General features: G+C 44.4%; 1 protein-coding gene across 2 annotated transcripts in view; it reads right to left on the bottom strand.

Moving 5' to 3' along the window:
* The window catches only part of LOC147727140 (fructose-1,6-bisphosphatase isozyme 2), a 326,433-nt gene that overhangs the window by 238,651 nt on the left and 68,252 nt on the right, over positions 1 to 19,530 (bottom strand). For both annotated transcript variants that reach the window (XM_086961191.1, XM_086961190.1), the window contains exon 3: positions 16,275 to 16,367. In XM_086961191.1, the coding sequence (XP_086817317.1) occupies positions 16,275 to 16,367 (93 nt within the window). The remainder of the gene's footprint in view (positions 1 to 16,274; positions 16,368 to 19,530) is intronic.

Here is a 19,530-nt window from a genome sequence, read left to right as displayed (position 1 = left end):
GTCTTGCTGGTTATGGAAGAACAAAAATAAAACTTTACTTTGCCTGAATATGCTGTGGTCGGTCTGAGTTCCTGCTTCGCCGTCCAAACGGAAGTGGTTGAAATTGCTGTTGCATATATATATTTATATATTAACATATTCATTCACTAACTCAATCACTCATTGGCGTGCGCGCCTCTCTATGTAATTTTGCTTTACCGTTCCTTTCCCTACTGCCCCACCACACAGACACATGGCACTCAATCAGCTCACTCCTTCCCTTACTTACTTCTCTAAGTTCAATATCCTGTAAGCCCAGCACAGTACAGCATAAAGAACTGCCTTTTAGTTGACTGGTTGAAAATCCTTATGTGCTTCATGACCTACCCAATTGTCCTCTTTCTGCCAAAGGCAGCGACTGAATCATTTCGAAGGGACAGTGCATAGGACATGCTTGTGCCAATAGTCCTAACATGCCTACAAGCACCAGTGCCACATTTTTTTCTTTATTGAATGTTCCCCGTCAGACATACGGCTTTCACCTCTTGTACCTGAAGGCGCACCTGCAGTCGGTTAAAGAGGTGTGGCATAGGGCTGGCCTATGCAAACAATCTAAGAACACTGAGACCTCCCTAAGAACTCATGCTCTCAAACTCTGTTACAATCTGTAGTTAGATCATAGCACTGAATGGAGGCTACTAAACTACCTCAACGCTTGGTAATCTTACTCCCTGCCATAAAGTCAGTGCTCTCACGCCATGACATGGAAGGTGTATTCCTACACAATACCGCAGACTGTGTCTTCCTGAAATGCTGGAGCGAAAAAGGCAAGGGCTTGCACCCTGTGCCATCCCTCATGTCATCAAGAGTATAGGTGTCACCAAGGAGCACACATCAAAATGTCACGGGTACGCTTCTCCTTCCAGCACCCTCAGCGCACTGCTTGTGATTTGAGGCTTGCGATCGGAACATTCAAGATGCATCTGGAACAGCTGTGTGGGGCTGTGATCCAGACATTCAAACAATACTCTGGAACTGATGGTAAGGATGGAGAGCTGGACCAGGAAGAGCTGACCAAGCTTCTGAAGGAAGAGTTCCCAAGTCTATCTGCCTCTGGGAAAGAAAAGGGCATGGCAAAGAAGGTGATGAAGATGATGGACTTGAATGGCGACCAGAAAGTTTCCTTCAAAGAGTTTGCCATATTTTGAGCAATTCTGAGTACGCTTTGGAGGAATGTGAATAATCTAAAACAATTTTACTCTGTTTAATAAAAAACAGAAGTGCCAAAACGTCAAGGGTGAGATCTTCAGTGCTAGAAGTCTAATCCAGGCCACATTGCACTTGGTCAGGGCATGGCCCATGGAAGCCTGATGGTCTAGCTTCTAAGAAGTGGGAGCGCCTAAGGAAAAAGAAAGGACGTGAGCCTCTGAGCCCCAAGCACCAGGCTCCGCCCACTCCCTCTTCAGCTTTTGAGTAGGGGCATTTTGAGGCATACCCACATAGGTCGGAGCCTCTGGTACTGCCTGCTAAGAAACTTTATAGCTATACAGTGATTGCGCAGGCCTGAAAGCAGCCTTCAATTATAGCTTTTTCCCACTTTAAAGTGTTGAGTTAATCGTTAATGGTAGCAGCGGAACAATATGCATATACGTACCACTTGGTATATCAACCATTTCACTGACTTGTTAGTTTTTATTATGTTTGTAATTACCATCTCCACATTGCGTACTCATAGCTGCATGTCACCTGTGACAACTTCACACAGTCCTGCTTGTTTAGACAACACCATTTTCCATTTGAAAATCTGTTAGCCCGGATACCACTAGAGGTGACAAATATTCAAAGTGTGACTCCAAACTCTAACATGAAAAATGCAGTTTTCTAAACATGAGTGACTGAGGGGTTCACCTATAGCATGGAAAGGCATAGCTCTCACCCATACATGCTCAACTGGCAGAGGGCCATTATTGCAGATATCTGTGTGCATTCTCCAGCTTTCCAGTTCTAATATAGGATGATCTGTGCTTTGAGACACAGGCCACAAAAGCCTTCTCTCAAAGCTGGCAGCTCCTAAGTTACAATCACAGTAAGATAGCTGAGTGTGTTGAGGGTTTGCAAGTGTGTGTACATCAGTAGCGGCCCATAGCGGCCAAATGCGATGCAGCGAGCGCAACAAAATTCATTTTATTGATTTGTTTGTGTCCTTACCTCTGTGCGGCCGTATTCCGGAGTTTACTACCCCCTCCCCCGCCCCACGTCAGCAACCAGCAGCACTCCCACCACTGGCCGCTGCTGGTGTACATGTAAAAATTGCTGTTTTTATAAGAAAATGATGTCAGAAACCTAAAATTAGGGGCACTTAACATAAATGTGATGCTAATACTAAGGTTCTCTGTGATGATAGCTCGACCCAAATTTACGTAGTTCCAGTACACCCATGCATCTAGTCCAAGCGTGACACCAGGTCCATGCAAAGCAGTCTTTAAAACAAACTTACCTAATGGGCTCAACATTTACTACTACATTTATCCAAAATTCCATGGGCTAACAATCCCAAACCCCCTAGTATGTTGGTCTTTAAATCTTACAAAGTGTGGCATGTCCAGGAGGGCTGAAAAGTGGACGTCACGCTTTGAGCTCCATGCAACCTGGTGGATCTCCCTGCCTTTTGCCCCAGTCTACTGCAGCTGGAACCAAGATCTATTCTTGGAGCACACACATGAGAGGATCACACTCCACGCGTGGTGTCAGCCTATAAAGGACTCTCAGTCTGACAACAGAGAGCGAAATAGCCTGCTGTCCTCTGCTCGCAATGTGTGAGTCCAAGGAGGAGCTCCCATGTAGGAGCTCTGTCACCCTGGCCTTCTGACTCTGGCAGGGCCAGGGAGCCTGCAGAGTGGACACAATAAGACTGGGAAAGAGGGAAGCAGCAGAAGGAAAATGTTCCCTCAGTGCTGATCAGGGTCTAAAGCATCTGGTCTCACTGGAGGCAGGGGAGCAGGAAGGAACAACATGGACCTGCACTCCAGCGCCTCACATTTGCATTCAGACAAGGGGAAAAGGTTTGACACATCTCATGACACCCCACATGACCAGGTTATATGTGTGCCAGGTTGATTATCACCCCACGAAGATCAGAGCGCAGATACCCTCCAAAGGATGAGGAAAAGTTAGGATTGCTGCCTCTGATCATATTAAAAGGACAAAATTTGTTTCAGAGAACCTTGCAGAATTGGGATAAAGCAAGTGAAAGAGCCTGGGCCAATGTACAACTGTTTTGTGTTAGACGAGTTGTTATATTCCATATAGATATCATAACATAGGACCCACGTAATCTCATTACCCGCCGCCTATATTCTCTCCCTACATTACACTTGTCACCCATTACAGGGACTGACCTTTTAACTAGATATTACACTGCAGTCAGAACGCGGGTTTTCCCTAGTTCAAAATCTCATACATTATGCATGAGGATTCTTGGAAGCACAGCTGGACAACCAGCTCCTATATAAAATCTATGTACAAAGTTCAGGTCCAACATCATCCTTAGGCCGACACAGTAATACAGCAAGGTAGGACCCCTGGGGAGACCTATGGGCATATATACATCACATCTTGCTTAGACAGTTAGAGGAGACCGAGACTTCACGGCCGACACACTGACCAGAGACGCTGAGGTTCCTGCACGCCAACACTCCAGCTCACTGTGGTCTAACATCACTCGCAGGGTGTCCAACTCGAGACCAGGGCGGGGTCCCACAGTCTCTCACTTCCAGTAATAGGGTTGACTAAATCCTAGATGGATTCTTGGCTTAACAACTACATACATGCTAGGTACACTTAGGTGCATCTAGTTGGGGAGGCATCGAAGGAGTACCCATCTTTTATCATGTTTTATATATTCATATGTATTCATGCATATAGTAAGAAGGTAGAGCTATACCATCCATTTACTTTTATCGCACTGCTAATCATTTATATCTTATACTGCCTAACGGTTGTTGCAGCTCATCTATTCTACATCAGAATAACAACTGTTCAATAAATTCTTTTTGAAAACGCCCAGCCTGTTTTTTCTGTGTATTTCTCTGAGACAGACTAAAAGGGCACGAATGACTGAGCGAAAAGTAATATATTGTTTCCACTGGCCTGAGGGATCATGGTTGTCATGTTCGATGGTTGCCAGGAACTATTCTCTTCTTGGTAAGAGGAGATTCTAGTGGCACTGTGAGCTAGTTGGTACAAAAAGGCCAACATACCTGGTGGGGGTGATCAGAGTTTGTCTGACACAAATATTACAGTGCATGTTGTCTAAACGTGCAGATCCTGTATATTTTTTATAGGAACTACATGACAGAGTGTTGTGTTCATTGTAGTTGCACTGACGAGAAGCCTGCAACACCACAACATACCCAAATAATTGAAGAAAGTCAGGGCCTAATGGCATCTCTGGATATTTTAGTTTAGAAGACTGACAATGTTGAATATAGAGTGAAGGTCTGCAAGAACAGACTTGAGACCAAGATATTAAAAACAACCGCAACTTCATCCATCAAAGAAGGAATAGCTGTTGGTAAAATGGAGGGGAAGAGCACAGAAATTCAGCCTTCATTTCTGAATCCGGATTGGAGTTGGAAACTAATGCTGATTGACTTGAGAATACTAGCAGAGCAACAAACTTGAGGATCACTGGTTGGCCTGAGATTCCAGAAGGGTCTATTTTCGAGCATGTAGCACTCTTGTTTACTTTATATCAAGTGCACCCAGAACTGGATCAGCATAAACTTAGAAAACGATCTGGGGGTCGCAACAATGCTAAGGGCGAAACTGAGGGCTCTTGGACTGTGCTTGCTACTCTTTTGATCAGAGAGCATATTGAAGGTGGTGGCTGTTAAAGAAACATGATTGGATGATAGTAAAATTTGTCCGGATCTAAGCACTGAAACGGCGAGGCTGAGGAAATTGATAGAGTTAAAAATACAGTTGGTTGTAAGTCAGATCATTGTTAGAAGTATCATCTGGCATAAATATTGCGCTCTAAATATTGTTTCTCTGCTCAGACATTGCCTGTCTCATTTTGATCTCCTAACCCATCTGCTCTCCGCCTCCTTTGCTCACTGACTCACTCCATGGCTATACTGACGCCCCTCTTGCTTCTCCTGTTTCCATCTTCCTGCTCAGCTGACTCTTTGCCTAAGGGTAGCTACCAGGGCTTTAAGTGGGCCAGGACCTGCCGTTGCTCAGCACCAGCCATTCTAAAAAGCAGGTGCTGAGACAGGTCCGTATCCGGCTCTCCATTTCTGCCCTCACCCTCAGGATAAAAACAAAAATCGCACATATGCAGCAGAGCCACCCTTCCCTGCCTTTGATGTAACTTCAAAGAGACTCGCATAATACTTTCACAGACTCATCATTTCAGAACTGAAGCATTTTCAATATTCTATACAACAAAGCTATAGTTGTTGCTTACTTATCTTATGCAGCTAACAAGCATTGCCAAAACCAATAGTCTTGACTTGTTGTAGGTGTAATGTTACTTGTTGTTTTATATATCTGGATGCAATGACAGAAGCAGCAAATTACCAGTCGGGCAACACACTATGCTAAGCACAGGTTTCTAGCTTACGTGTTTTAAGCCATGCCCTAATTACATCGGCCACGCCCCTATGAGAGACCCCCAGTTTTTTTCGTCCCACTTAAAGCCCTGGCGGCTACCCACAATGCCCTGTCACTCTGCTGCCTGAGGAGGTAGCCATACTTTGGGGAAACTCATTCTATTCCTAATGTTTATCCTTACAAACTCTGCCCTCTTCTCTCCTTGTCTCTCTCGATCACCTTTATAGCACCTCTTCTCCTCCCACGGATTCCCAGGCCCTCGAGGCGGCCTCAGTCCTGCAGAACATCTGTGACATCATGACATGTGCTTGTCAGGAGACTGTTAGTGGCTCCGATATTTTTCTCTCATAACTGAACATATTTTCTTTTCTGCCTGAGGCAAACTGTAAGTGCACAAACAAAGCTCGTCAGGTGACTAAACCGGCTGGAACAGGTTTGTGAGGAAAGCAAAGGCGCCCTTTTAAGATTTGTGTTGTTGTTCTCCAGTCAGGCTCAGATCATAAATTGACTACATGTAAATAAAATGGAAAATGTGCATTATACCTTATCTAGCTGGCTGTTTCTTTCATTACTTCTTACAATATTATCTCGGCTTTGGATACATACATTGTCTCAAAGTGACAGCGCCAGTTTTTCATAACTATGGGGCATATTATCAAGGGGGTTTATCTCCGCTTTTTTGGCTTTAAAAGCCAAGACAGCGGAGATAAAACTATCTCCCTATTACCTAGCTGTCGCTAACACCAGTTAGCGACAGCTAGTAGGAGATAGCGACCATCTTGGGCCCAACTTTGCATGTCAGTGATATTTATCACTAATGACATGCAAAGTGGGTGTGCCAAGATGTTAGCGACTGGAAACAGTCGCTAACATCGCTATCTCCTATTACCAACTTATGGAGATATTCGCGCTAAGCGCGAATATCTCCAAAAGCTAACACCTGCCCTGAGCAGTTCTTAGCCATGTTATCCAATGGGAGGTGGATAACATGGCTAAGAGCATTAGCTCGGTAATGCATGAATATCGCGGATTTTTCAGCGATATTCATGCATTGCGGACGTTTTTTATCGCATTTGCGATAAACCTTGGTAATACCAAGGTTTATCTGCGATAAAAATCGCCGCAGCTCAGCGGTAAATTTTTGTCTCTAACCAAGCAATAGCGATAATTATCGCTATTGCTTGGTAATATGCCCCCATGTTTTCCTTCTTTCTTACCGCCCGTGAACCGTTCCCCGTCATTTCGTGAAAATGCAGTGTTTTCAAGATTTGTATTCACCTTTTATTTGCTTCCACTGTTTCAAACCCTACACCATTATTGCAGAGTTCTAAAGCAGTTTTACTGTCTGTAGGTCATATTACACCTTGAGGGTCTGGGTATCACGTCAGCCAGTCTGACCTCCTTCGGGTGTCTTCCCTTAGTGATTTCCTCATTCATACGATTACAGCCAAGATAACCTTTGCATCTTGGACTGCCACTTTCACTGTAGACCACTTTAAAAACCATTGCATCCGGCAGCCAGAGCCCCCAGACTAAGGACACCCCACGTCAGAAAACCACAACAGTAAAGGAAAGTGAAGAGGGACGCAGCTCTCTACTGCAGCATGGAACGCGTCATCAGCCTCGCACCATCAACAGTCACACACAGGCATGTCTTTTTCTGAGGTTTTTGAACAGCCTGGGCAAACAATTGGCAGAGGTCCAAATGTCGCAAGCACGTGTTTTGAAAACACAGCAACTCCACCCTCTGGCGCCATCTAATGGTTTTATGTATTCTCTGCCTTATTTTAATAAACAAGCCTTGCTTTAAAATCTATAAATTATGCTGCTTGCTGCTTGAGACCAGAGCATAGCTGCCAAGGTTTCAGATTGCTTTTGTGTGACATTTTCATAATTTCAGTGTAAATATGAGGGACATTAGACGACTATGAGTGACACTTTCTTTCGAGCAAAATCAAGCGATAAAGACACAGGAACAATGGATCCACATGCACTCACATAGCAGCTGCATTAAGAAGAGTAAATTGAAAGGGAACTGAGGTCATTTCAGTCACTGGGGTTTCGAAAAAGAATGCAAGGCCTAGGTGTATCCAGTCATATAATCATAAAAACGTATTTTTTAAATAGCACTTCCTTCAGCATTTCTATAAAGAATGGATTTTGGTGTAACAACTTAACAACGCTCAATATACTGGCCTCTTGAAGAAGGACACTTTCATTTGCCTCTTTCGGATTGCAGGTAGTGGTGTTTAAATTACTCCAGTGTTTACAAGCAAAACGTAACTCGTGTAGCTGCTGTACAAACACGCCTCTCAAATAGTCAAGCTCTGACTAATATGTAGAATACCCGAACCCCTCTATGTTTGCTACAATACTAGACTCATACCTATTACTCAGCTGTGAAACGTTGGCACCGTCGGCGGGTACTAGCCCAGGGTGCAGAGGAGTACGCTGCCAACAGTGCTATGGCCCAACCCTTGCCTGCTCTATTGCTTGATGCTGGTCGCCTACTTCTTGTTTCTGATGTTTCGGGGGCCAGGTCTGGGCTTTCTCGCTGCTGGAGCAGCCTTGCGTGGACGACGTGTGAAGGGCCACTCACAAAGCATTGCTCACCGATCATCTCTGCGTGGCCGATATCAAGCTGGAGTCGTGTCTGGTGCAGATGCTGTAGGCCTGCACCATGGGAGTGTCCGTGCTGCGCAACGTTTTGGGTGGTGTGCAGAGGCCTCTGCAATTTGAATTTACGGCACCATGGTCAAATATGCATTGGCCTAAGCGATGGGGATTGAAAGTTTTTCCTGTTTCTGGAGGTCGTGTTGCACAGAATGTAATATTTTATAATCATGGTGAGTTTAAATATTTACAAAGTATGTAAAATGCTACAGTGTCCAGAAACACTGATGGCTTGACTGCAAACAGATGTCAGCAAACAAGGGCGGGACTGTGTTCACATTTAGAGCACAGTCACACACACACACACTCGGGTGGCTGCAGCACTGCACCACTCCTGTCTTACTTCACATTACTTGTTGCAGCTCAGGCCGCAAGCCACCACTGCAATTACCGTTTGAGCCTCACCTGGTCACAGTTAGTGAGTCCTCGAGTCAGCAAAGCCTGTCCAATCCAGTGACCGTCCGTCAGTCCAGTGTCCCTCTCGGCGACGGCAATTGAGCTCGCCGGGGCCCGGGTAAATTTACTGCAACTGCACCAACTGAGGCAGCTGAGCCACACGGCCTAGATCCTCAAGCAGCAGAGATGAAGGACCTTCTCAATCATATTAATTTAACACAACATATCAATACCTCGACCCATCAGAAGGGCCACAGTCTCGACCAAATCTGGTCTTCGAACCTACCAGTACACTCCATTGACATAAAACCTTGCAGCTGGTCTGACCATTTTAGCATAGGCTTCTCATTCCATATAGACAAAATCACCCAATTCAAGCTGCAAATTAGCAGGACCACTCGGAAATGAAATTCTGTGGATATGCCAGCTTTTTTAAACTCTTTAAACACTTCCCTTCCCCCACAGAGTACTGATGTAGAGGTAGCAGACCTTAGGCTTAAAGAATGGCTAAACACAGCCATCAATGTCCATGCTCCCCCTATTTGCTTTGGTAGCTCTAGAAGCATGGATGCTCATAAATGGTTTACACCTGAGCTAAAAAAATTAAAACTGGAAGTTAGACAACGGGAGAGAGTATGGCGATCTAACTATTGCCCACAAGCTAGGGAAGCCTACTGTCTAGCTAGGAAAGCATATCAAAAAATCTTACATAATCACAAGACTGTTTACTTCTCTACGAAAATCTTAAGTTCCACCAATAAGTCAAAAGAAATTTTCAGAATTGTGAATGAATTATGTAATGACGATAGAACCTCCCCTCCGGTAGTCCCTACACAAACACTCTGCAACTCCCTAAATAACTTTTTTAGCGAAAAGATACTTGCGATTAAACAGAATATATCCAAACTCCCAGTTTGCGCCCCTTTGGATGACAGCTCTTTCAACCCATCAACACTACACTCTTTTCCTCTCATCGACTCAAAAGTTTTTTTAGACCTACTGACTAGAGTCAAATCAGGTTCTCCTGAGGATGTCTTCCCCCCTCATATCATGAGGGAAATTGGTCGTGCCATCCCCCAAGGCATGATACCATTGCTCAACAATTCACTCATGTCCGGGACGGTCCCCCGCAGTTTCAAGCAGGCCTTATTGATTCCTCTTACTAAAAAACCTGGTATAGACCCTCTCGACCTCACTAATTACCGGCCTATATCCCTCCTGCCCTACCTATCAAGGATTTTGGAGGCTCATGCCACCAATTGCCTTTCAAACTTTGTGGAAGATTCTGGTTATTTGCAACCTAACCAGGCAGGCTTTCGGCCTGGCCATTCCACAGAGGCAGTGATATTGGCCGTCCAGAACACCTTGAGGTCTAATGCCGACAAAAATCTACATCAGGCTTTGGTGCTTCTTGACTTGTCTGCAGCATTCGACACGGTTGACTATTCCATCCTGGTCAACCTTGTCGAACAGGCCGGCCTCAGAGACTCTGCCTTGGCCTGGCTGCAATCTTTCATATCTGAACGCACCCAGTCTGTTCGGCTAGGGTCTTTCACAGCTTCCAAAATTAACTCCTTCTGTGGGGTCCCCCAAGGCTCCTCCTTGTCCCCATTATTATTTAATTTATACATGCGGCCCCTCTTGTTTTCCTTGAGAGAGTACAAAGTCACTGCATACAACTATGCAGATGACTTACAGCTAGTTTTTACATTAAACTCACCTAATGCTGTTGAAGACTTTCAGGCAACTATGATCCAGATTCAGAGGTGGATGTCCCTAAACCATCTCAAACTAAACCCGGGGAAAACAGAATTGATTTTGCCCGGGAAGAGCAAGATTAGTTGGGGCCCACACTTCTGGCCTTCAGATATGGGGCTCCCTCCCAAAAAGTCCCAATCAGTAAAGAGTCTGGGAGTGACCATTAATGAGGACCTTGCCTTAAATTCCCAGATCGGAACAGTAGTCTCCTCAGGGTTTTTCCAACTAAGAAAAATAAAAAAAATTGCACACCTTCTTACCCACTCAGCCCTGATTCAAGTAGTTACTGCCCTAGTCCTTTCCCACATCGACTTTTCGAACAGTCTCTACCTAGGTTTGCCTGTAGGCCAACTCAGAAGACTGCAACACCTCCAGAATCAAGCTGCCAGGCTGATCTGTAAGGTACCTAAATGGGAATCGATTAAATTAGGGCTAGAGAAACTGCAGTGGCTACCTGTGGCTCAGAGAGCCGCATTCAAAGCCAGATGTATCATCTTCAAGGCTCTACAAGGCAAGGGTCCCCTGTTCATAAGGCAACTGATAGGGAGATACACCCCCTCGCGCAGTCTGCGATCAGCCCACAAAGACCTACTTGAGGTACCCCGGTTCAAGAGAAAGCGACAGGGAGGCAGTTGTTTCCACTTTCTAGCAGCCTCTCTGTGGAACTCTCTGCCTCTGACCCTTAGACAGAGTAAGGACCTCCTTACCTTTAGAAAGGCATTTAAGACCTTCCTATTTACACAGGCCTACTTGAAATAGTGACTCCTGCTGGCATCTCTCTTGTTATGTTTTTTATCTCTCCTCAGCGCCAAGAAGCCCATGGGCGTATGCGCGCTTTACAAATTTTAATTAACATAACATAACATAACAGCCTGCACGCTCACTCAGATTCCCCCGCCGACTAACTTCCTGTCAGTTCCTGGCGGCAGATGTGATGCAGGAGTACCGCACATCCGGATTTTATTAATCCCGGCACCCTGGTGACACCGGTGATCATGATTGGCTGCACGTATCAGGACTAGGGCAGGCAGCCCGCACCGGCACAGAAGTGCTACTCCGATACATTGTAGCGCCAGCTCTCAGAGAGCTGCGCACTGCTGTTAACTGTTTGCTGGGACACAGGCGGCCGGCACCTCGAGCAGCAGAGAGAGCCACACCGTGACGGGCACAGTGACAGGCACCGTTGGCAAAATGCGTGACATTTCATTTCAGTGCGGTGATGCGGATCACAGCACCGAAATGCGTGGGCGTCACACGTGTTGCGTGACGCTTGGCAGGACTGGCAGAGCCTACGGAGTAATGTCTTCTCTGCCCTGCCTTCTGATGGCCCTAGTTGCACAAGTAAAATGCCGCCCCCACTGCATGTTTACCGGGGCAGTCATTTATCTGGCTTAGCACCGTATATAACATATCTAGGGACAAGCTTTGCAGCAACCCTAAGCACCACCATCTCCAGCAAGAATAGGGTGACCAAAATTTTAAAGCCAAAAACCTGGACAGATCCCCTAAATAGAAGAAGGAATAACATTTTACTTCAAGCGAGCTCACAGAATACGGGCTGCCCCGGGTCCACGAAGGGGACCCTCCTGAGGGCGCCCCCCCCCCCCCCCCCTTAGTGCCACATGAGGGCACACAAGGTGGCCTCCCAGTGTTTGCAACCCCCTAGGGTCTGCATGCGCATCACCTCCGGGCAGGAGTGAGCCGGGGGCGAGGTACATATACCTCTCCCGCACACTGGGCGCCCTCTTTTCCCGCAGCCCTGATACTGTTTCTCTCCCTGCCGCTTTCCCGGCGTACGGGCAGGGGGTCGGGGTGTGTGTTGTCTAACTTATTATTTTGTGCTACAGGCGGAGTTACAGGGCGATCCAGATGCTGTAAGGTACAGAGGGGTACCCTCTGCAGGAGCACAACAAGGTTGCTAAGGCCAAATATCCCCAGGGAGGCCCTCGCGTTAGACACTGGAGGAGCGACGGTGCGGCGTAAGTCCTATGGGCGGTTGTGGACCTGAGCAACTGGGGGTTGCCTGGAACGCTCCGCCCCCCTTCTGAGGGAATGGGGTGGACTGACGGTCCACCAGGGAGGGGTTAGCCTCTCCCCCAAATCTGACAAACACCGATTGGATAGGCAGCGGTGTAATTTGGCTCATGAGGTGGCAGGCAGCGAGGGGCTGCCTGCCCTGGGATCGCCTGTAAGATAACCCACCATGTTGGCATATTTGTAATGCAAATAAACCTGTAGAAATTTTCTCCACAAAGAAGTTTATTTATCCAGGTTATTGTTGTGGGAAGGATGGGGAGTGTTGCCTATTTTGGCACGATGACAGCTCTCCTTAGCAGAGAATTACCGAAGAGGCAGTAAGAATATATATAAAGTGCCATTTTCAGAAAGAACGAAAGAACAGGACTACAGCACAGACCAACAGAAGAGGAATAACAACAGTACAGGACTACAGCACAGACCAACAGAAGAGGAATTACAAAAGTACAGGGCTACAGCACTGACCAACAGAAGAAGAAGAATGAAAGAACAGGGCTACAGCACAGACCACCAGAAGAGGAAGGACAAAAGAACAGGGCTACAGCACAGACCCACAGAAGAGGAAGAATGAAATAATAGGCGTACGGCTCAGACCTACAGAAGAGAAAGAGTTGAAAGAACAGGTGTACAGCAGAGACCATCAAAAGAGGAAAAATGCCCAGCCCAAACAAGTATCACAAAAGAAGAGTCTATCCCTGCAGTGGCCCAGAAGAAAAAAAGTACATGGTCCTGCAGTGGTCTAAAACAAAGAAGCACCTGGCCCGAGATGGGCAGGAAGAAAAGAAGAATGCCAAACACTGCCTATTAAGTCCAAAAGACATCAGTTGAGAAGATACAATTCAACAAGCTACTAGCTGGAAGATAAAGAAACAAAGGTGTCATTAGAAAAGTGACAATCAAGACTGCCAGGCACAACAAAGTCACATTATCAACCTATCTGGTGGCATAAACCTTATCTCCAAAAGCACTGGAAGAGGAGACGAAATATGGCAAAGCCAGTGCCAGGCACCAGACCACCATCGCCCAATAACAGATCTGTGTGAGAAATGGAGAAAGGGTGACATCTGTCACTGAACCAGAACAGCTTGGGAATAAGTTGCTACCAGAAAGAACGGCGATAAAAAAGACATTGGGCAGCAACATAGAACCGCACAGGGATTATCGACACCCACGGAGTGAAAAAAACAGTCCCATTACCTTCAGCAAAGAATGAAAGCGAAGAACTTGGAAACAAAATCCAATGGAAGAGAATGACCTAGCCACAACACCCACGGCAAGTGAAGAAATCAAAAACAAGGTCCAATGAAAGCCAACCTTTGAGAAACAACATCCAAGTTAAATAAGGTGTGCAACGCCATTCAGCACAGACCTGCAGAGTGTAACATATTCCAGCACAGACCAAAGAGCTGTCCATCCTCAAACATTAGGGACTCAAGTTCTAGTTATATCAGGAGTGACGTAGTGCATAAGCATGCACGCCTTCTGCATCCATGTGCCCGTCATAATGAAAGTGTAAGCTCGCGACTTCAGTGGCACATCTGTAGCAATGACTCTAGCGCATGTCATTATGTCTGTCTGTCTGAATATTCACATTATAGCCTAAGGCCTTGTTCCAAGTGTTCCACTGTTGGCTGGAAAAATCTATTCAAATACATGAACCCAGAGTTGAAGCAAGGAAGATGCAGCTCCTACTGACAAGTCAATCAAGGACAATGTTGTATATTGTGTCAAATGTATGCTCTTTCAAAATTGCTTCTTCAAATTGCATCTATATAATTAAAATTTTTACCAATGACGTTCCAGCCATTATTGGTCTCTGTCTTCCTTCTAAAATCCTTCTGTCACATTTTGCTCTGGTGTGTACATATCTTTCTGCCTTATTTCACATCCTTTGGGTTGGGTACCTTCTTTTCCCTCTCTATATTCCTCATCAACTTGCCTTTCGACATTGTCCTGCATTGGATATTATTCTTATTTTTACTTTATTTATTCTGATTCTGTACTCTGTTCCAATGTTTTCCTTTTGCACTTTTTCTCTTATACATATCATCATTAATAGCCTTAAATAAAAGCCCCAGGTCTATGCGCCACTGAGGGCGAAACATGTGTCGGCTGTCCTTGTGTACAGTTTTTCCTTATGAAAGCACAATATTAAATAGAATCAACTAAACTCAAATCAATGCCCAATCTTTCTTTTCCCGTTGGGGAACTCCTATGAAACCAGAAGATTCCTTCCAGCTCTGTCCGCCTTCCCAAAAACAAGACTCCTGAAGAAGGTGAAACTGTTCATACCCCCTCCAGATTTCAAAATCGCAGTTGGTTCCTTAATTGAATCCAGACTTGACTATAGTAGTGCAACCCTAACGTGATTACCAATATCATGAACAGCACCATTCAAGGCGACCCTTAAAACCACAGCAAGTCTCATAACAGGAAAAATACATTTCAATCAAATCACACCATCTCTCAAGTCTCTCCACTGGCTCCCATTTGAAGCCAGGATCCACAGGAATATATTATGCCTCGCATACAGTTTCATGCACTGTGGCTCACCAATGTACCTTACTCAAAAGCGCACAATCTCAGTAGGCAGCTGCTCCCTACGGAGTGCATACATCCTCTTGCTGGAACCTCCCAGATTCAGCACAAGAAGACCTTCACTCAAACCTTCTCTGGATTTTCCCTGAACATTTGGAACTCTCTCACATGGGAGATTTCAATGAACCCCTTATACCAGTGCTTCAAGAAAGAGGTCAAAAGGATTTTACAAAATAGATTCCTGCCATAACGATCTGGTCAGGTGTGACTCCAGGACTACCTGACGCACTCTCGACGAGATACAGGTATAATTAACTTAGCTGGTGCACTTCCGAAGGGCAATCGTGGACTACGAACAATTTGTTGAAGACCTTTCGTTCCTGACACACTATAAATATGTAATGGAGTGGGTTATGGTTTTTCTCTGGATTAACCTTTTGTTTTGGTCTTTGTTTTTGCTGATACTTGATAATGCATTTTTATGGCATGGGCTTTGTTTTTATTTTCTCTGTACAGCTCTCGGATACCATTGGGTCATGTTCATACTTTAAAAAGCTCTCTTAATAATTACAATAAATATCTCTCCTCGCTTGAAATCTCTCAACACTCGGATCATATCCAATTGGATGAGAAGCACATGGCTCACCCTGTCCCCCTATTTTCTCTTTTTCAGCTTATTAATGATCTCCCCTGCCCTTTAGCAGCAGAAACATTCACATCTTCTCAACTTCCTACTCCATCCTCACCCTGCATGCCTTACCCATCTTACCCTTTTTGTCAACCTCTCCTAACACTGTCCCCATGTGAGTTGTTATCTACCCTCTCTTCATTTCCGGTTACAAAAGTATTAGGTAAAACTTTCTCCCTCAATGATAATTCCACACTGATTTCACCTCAATCGAAACTTTAGGGCAAAAGCTACTGGACCTCCCCCCCCCCCCTTGACTCCCATCCTCCCCTTTCTTATTTTATCTGAAAAGCTCACCATCCCACCATCTTTACTATTTCCTGGCCCTATTTGTCATCCTTGAACCATCTCTATCCAAGTTACTCTTCACCCAATTACATCATCAATATGCAGCATGCAGCAATGCTGATGAATGTCGTCATGTCTATGTGCTATACCTCTCACTGTTTCTTTTGTTTTGGGTGTTTAATTTAATTGGAAAGCCTTTGAGAAGTAAACTAGGATCATGTAATGCCAACAGGGGATTCTGCCTACTACACAGTAATTCATGTTTATTGATCTTAAATATCTTCGTCACTCCAAAACTTACCTTCCTGTAGATGGCAAAAATAGTCCCGATGGATGCCAAGCAGTCTATGTTGGAGGAGCCATCGAGTGGGTCAAAGCAGACAACATATTTGCCCTGTGTAGAAACAAACCCATTGTTATTAGAACACTAGTATGATTTGGTAACCAACAAGCGATATGGGCTCTCAGCAGGGGAAAACAGTAATGCTCATATTCAAGGTAATAATACGGTGCTACCAGAAGAGAGGATATGGTTAACATACACACCCACTAGATCCACAATGTGGGTCCTAACATAAACAGATTTCCTTGAGCACTCACAAAATAAAAAATTACTATATATGAGGGTATAATCTTTTGATATATTCCAAATACCAGTTGGCATAGTCACAAGAAGTACAAAAGTTCATATATAAATCCACGAACCTTGGTGTTTCCAAAGGTGGTATATTTCTCACAGAAATTTCAAGTTCATGCAGCCTGAACGAATATGTCCATACAGCAGTCTTTTTCGTTTTTCCAAGACCAATTTATTGTTCACTAAAATTCCATATTAATGCAGCTTCAGCAATTCTATTCACATAGCAGCCAACACGTGTTTCGTCGTGCTCAAGTATGGCATAGCGACTTCATCAGGGCTGTTTTCCTAATAATTCAAAATCCAATATACTATTCAACCATCACAGTTCGTTCGGTACACATAAACCATATTATTCCATTCCTGCGGGGTCTTACAATATCTTTTGACAACAAACACACCGGAAATTTCAAATGACACAGACAGGGCAAAATCTCCCTCTGTCCCAGTATTCACAAAAGTTCCACGATCAAGTATATCAATTCAGATGCTAGGACATGTATATCCAACGTCCACGCGGTAGCCAGCGTTCTACTTGACTATGCCAACTGGTATTTGGAATATATGAGAAGATTATACCTACATATATAGTAATTTCTTATTTTGTGAGTGCTCGAGGAGATCTGTTTATGTTATTAGAACACCTCGGCTTGCTTAGATATCAATCAAGAGTCAGTGAATATACTTGAATGCATGGCATTAAAAAAATTAGTAAATAGAATCCAAGAAAGAAAGCAAGTATGGGATATGTTATGTCATGTTATGTAGATATGAAGAGCGCACTGTCACCTGTTAGGCTTTTCTGACACTGAGCATGTGTGCATCTAGGCACACTTAGGGCCCAGTGGGACTAACTGAAAAGCCAGGTCTTCAGCTTCATGTACAATTCAAGGAGTGAGGAGGAGGATATTATGTGTAGCGTTAGGTCTCCCCATGCTTTAAGAGAGATGTAGAGGCTCGACCTTCAGATCTAGTTTTCCGTATGCGTGGGATTTTTGCAAATAAGAGTCCATACAAGCAGAGGTGTCAGGCAGTTTTGTGTAAGTAGATGCGATTGTTGAGGTATGCTGGGCCAGTGTTATATAGGGCCTTAAAAGTGTGGGTGAGGATTTTGAATAGGCTCGTTTGTGTATGGGGAGCCAGGAGAGCTCCTTCATATGTGGTGTGATGTTAGTACGGTGTGGGAGGTTGAGAGTGATTCTGGCGGCCTCTTCTCCGTGTTATCACTCTGGTAAGGACCATTACTAAAAGTCTTCAATCCATTGGGAATAGGAGGTGAGGTGTAAGAACTGGGAGTAGTGCTGTTTACTGCCAAGTAATTATAAACAACTCCGATGTTTCACTGTCCCCTTCCATGTCTATGACATTATATTTTTTCTCAATTCACCTTCACAATTCGATCCCTGTTACAACGTGAACCATTCTTTCCCCACTTTCTGTCCCTCATATGTATGGTTTCCAAAGAGTTGACTCAATCTTATAGCTTTACACTCATTTTCTCAAATTAGCAACACCAACTGCCATATACGTGTCCTTCTTCACATGCATCCAATCATCATAAAATTCCTTTTACCCCAACAGTTTCCCTTCCACTTGTTTTTTCTAGGTACCTAAATCAATTACAAAACTACTACCCTTAACTAGCCAAGCCATATTCAGGCTTGTCATTAGTGTCCACACTCATTCTGGCAAAATGGCTCACAGCACTATTTGAATGGTTCTTATTATGATTTGCCTACATTACCTCCTCTGCAACCATTGTGCATGGCCACCCACTTGGTTCCACTAACTGCAGACTGTCTACTAGTACTCTCCTCCAAACCATTGACTCTAAGATGATACAAAGGCATACATTTAGATGGCAAATTACTCAGCATTATGTGTCACAATGTCATCCCTAGGACATTAACACACTTCCTAAGAAGCCTCTAACACATTCTAACGATACCTTTGTGGAATGCTCCACTTCTGGCCATGTTAAATGATCTTCAGTCAGTACTAACACATAACAAAATTCGCCTACCTAAACTTCAAATAGATTCAAGATATTTAGTCCCAGTTTGCACCATGCATCGACCAGAGACTCTGACGGATAAAGAGTTGGTACCCCTTTTTTCTTGCACAACATCACTTCTCGCACATGCTTTACACTCTTTTACAACATCCCCAATTTCTAATTCCGCCCAGGGCACCATTTTAACATACATAGCCACATGCCTATACCTTTCTCACAATATGATATTTGTGTGCTAAACCTGCTAATCTCACCTATATCATCTGCGTCAAGACTAATATGCTCCTTTCCTTAAACTTAGAGTTCCAGCCCTTAATTCTTACTTTGAACCACCCATTGTTAAAGAAATCTATATTTGGAAAAACATCTGATGTGCTTCATCCTCTTTCACCGCTTCATCTGCAATGAAAATACCTCTCAATATATATACAACTCCTACTCACTTCTTACAGTCGCATTCCACCCAGCCATTGCCTTTTCCACTACACACACCTTAGTAAAGTTGCAATCTTGCAAATTACAGTTTCACAAAGAAATTCTTTGAGCCACAAGTCCTGTTTCCTTTGTGGTATGAAAATGCACGAATGACTTCTGATTTGTGTGTACCTCATACTACACATCTTACGCGTATGATCTAAATATCATTGGTGCTTCTTCGCACTAAATGAGGGAATATCCTCTCTTTACCTCCCTTCACACCATTGTTAACCCTTTCTTATCTCATTGAATGTGACTCAGAACATCGCCATTACAATGCGTACTAGAAGCAGAAGTAATGACTGAACAATTGAATATGAAATGACAGCCTGAATGGGGATTTCTTTTATACTTTTCATATCTTCAAACTCACTTCAACAGTTTTCATCTAACTCATGATTCAACCCTGTTTGCAGCAAACATTTCATT

Source organism: Lissotriton vulgaris, chromosome 3_1, assembly GCF_964263255.1.
Source record: "Lissotriton vulgaris chromosome 3_1, aLisVul1.2, whole genome shotgun sequence".
NCBI classification, from domain to species: domain Eukaryota; kingdom Metazoa; phylum Chordata; class Amphibia; order Caudata; family Salamandridae; genus Lissotriton; species Lissotriton vulgaris.
Note: the sequence above shows the minus strand (reverse complement) of the source record. Positions and strands in the feature narration are given on the sequence as shown.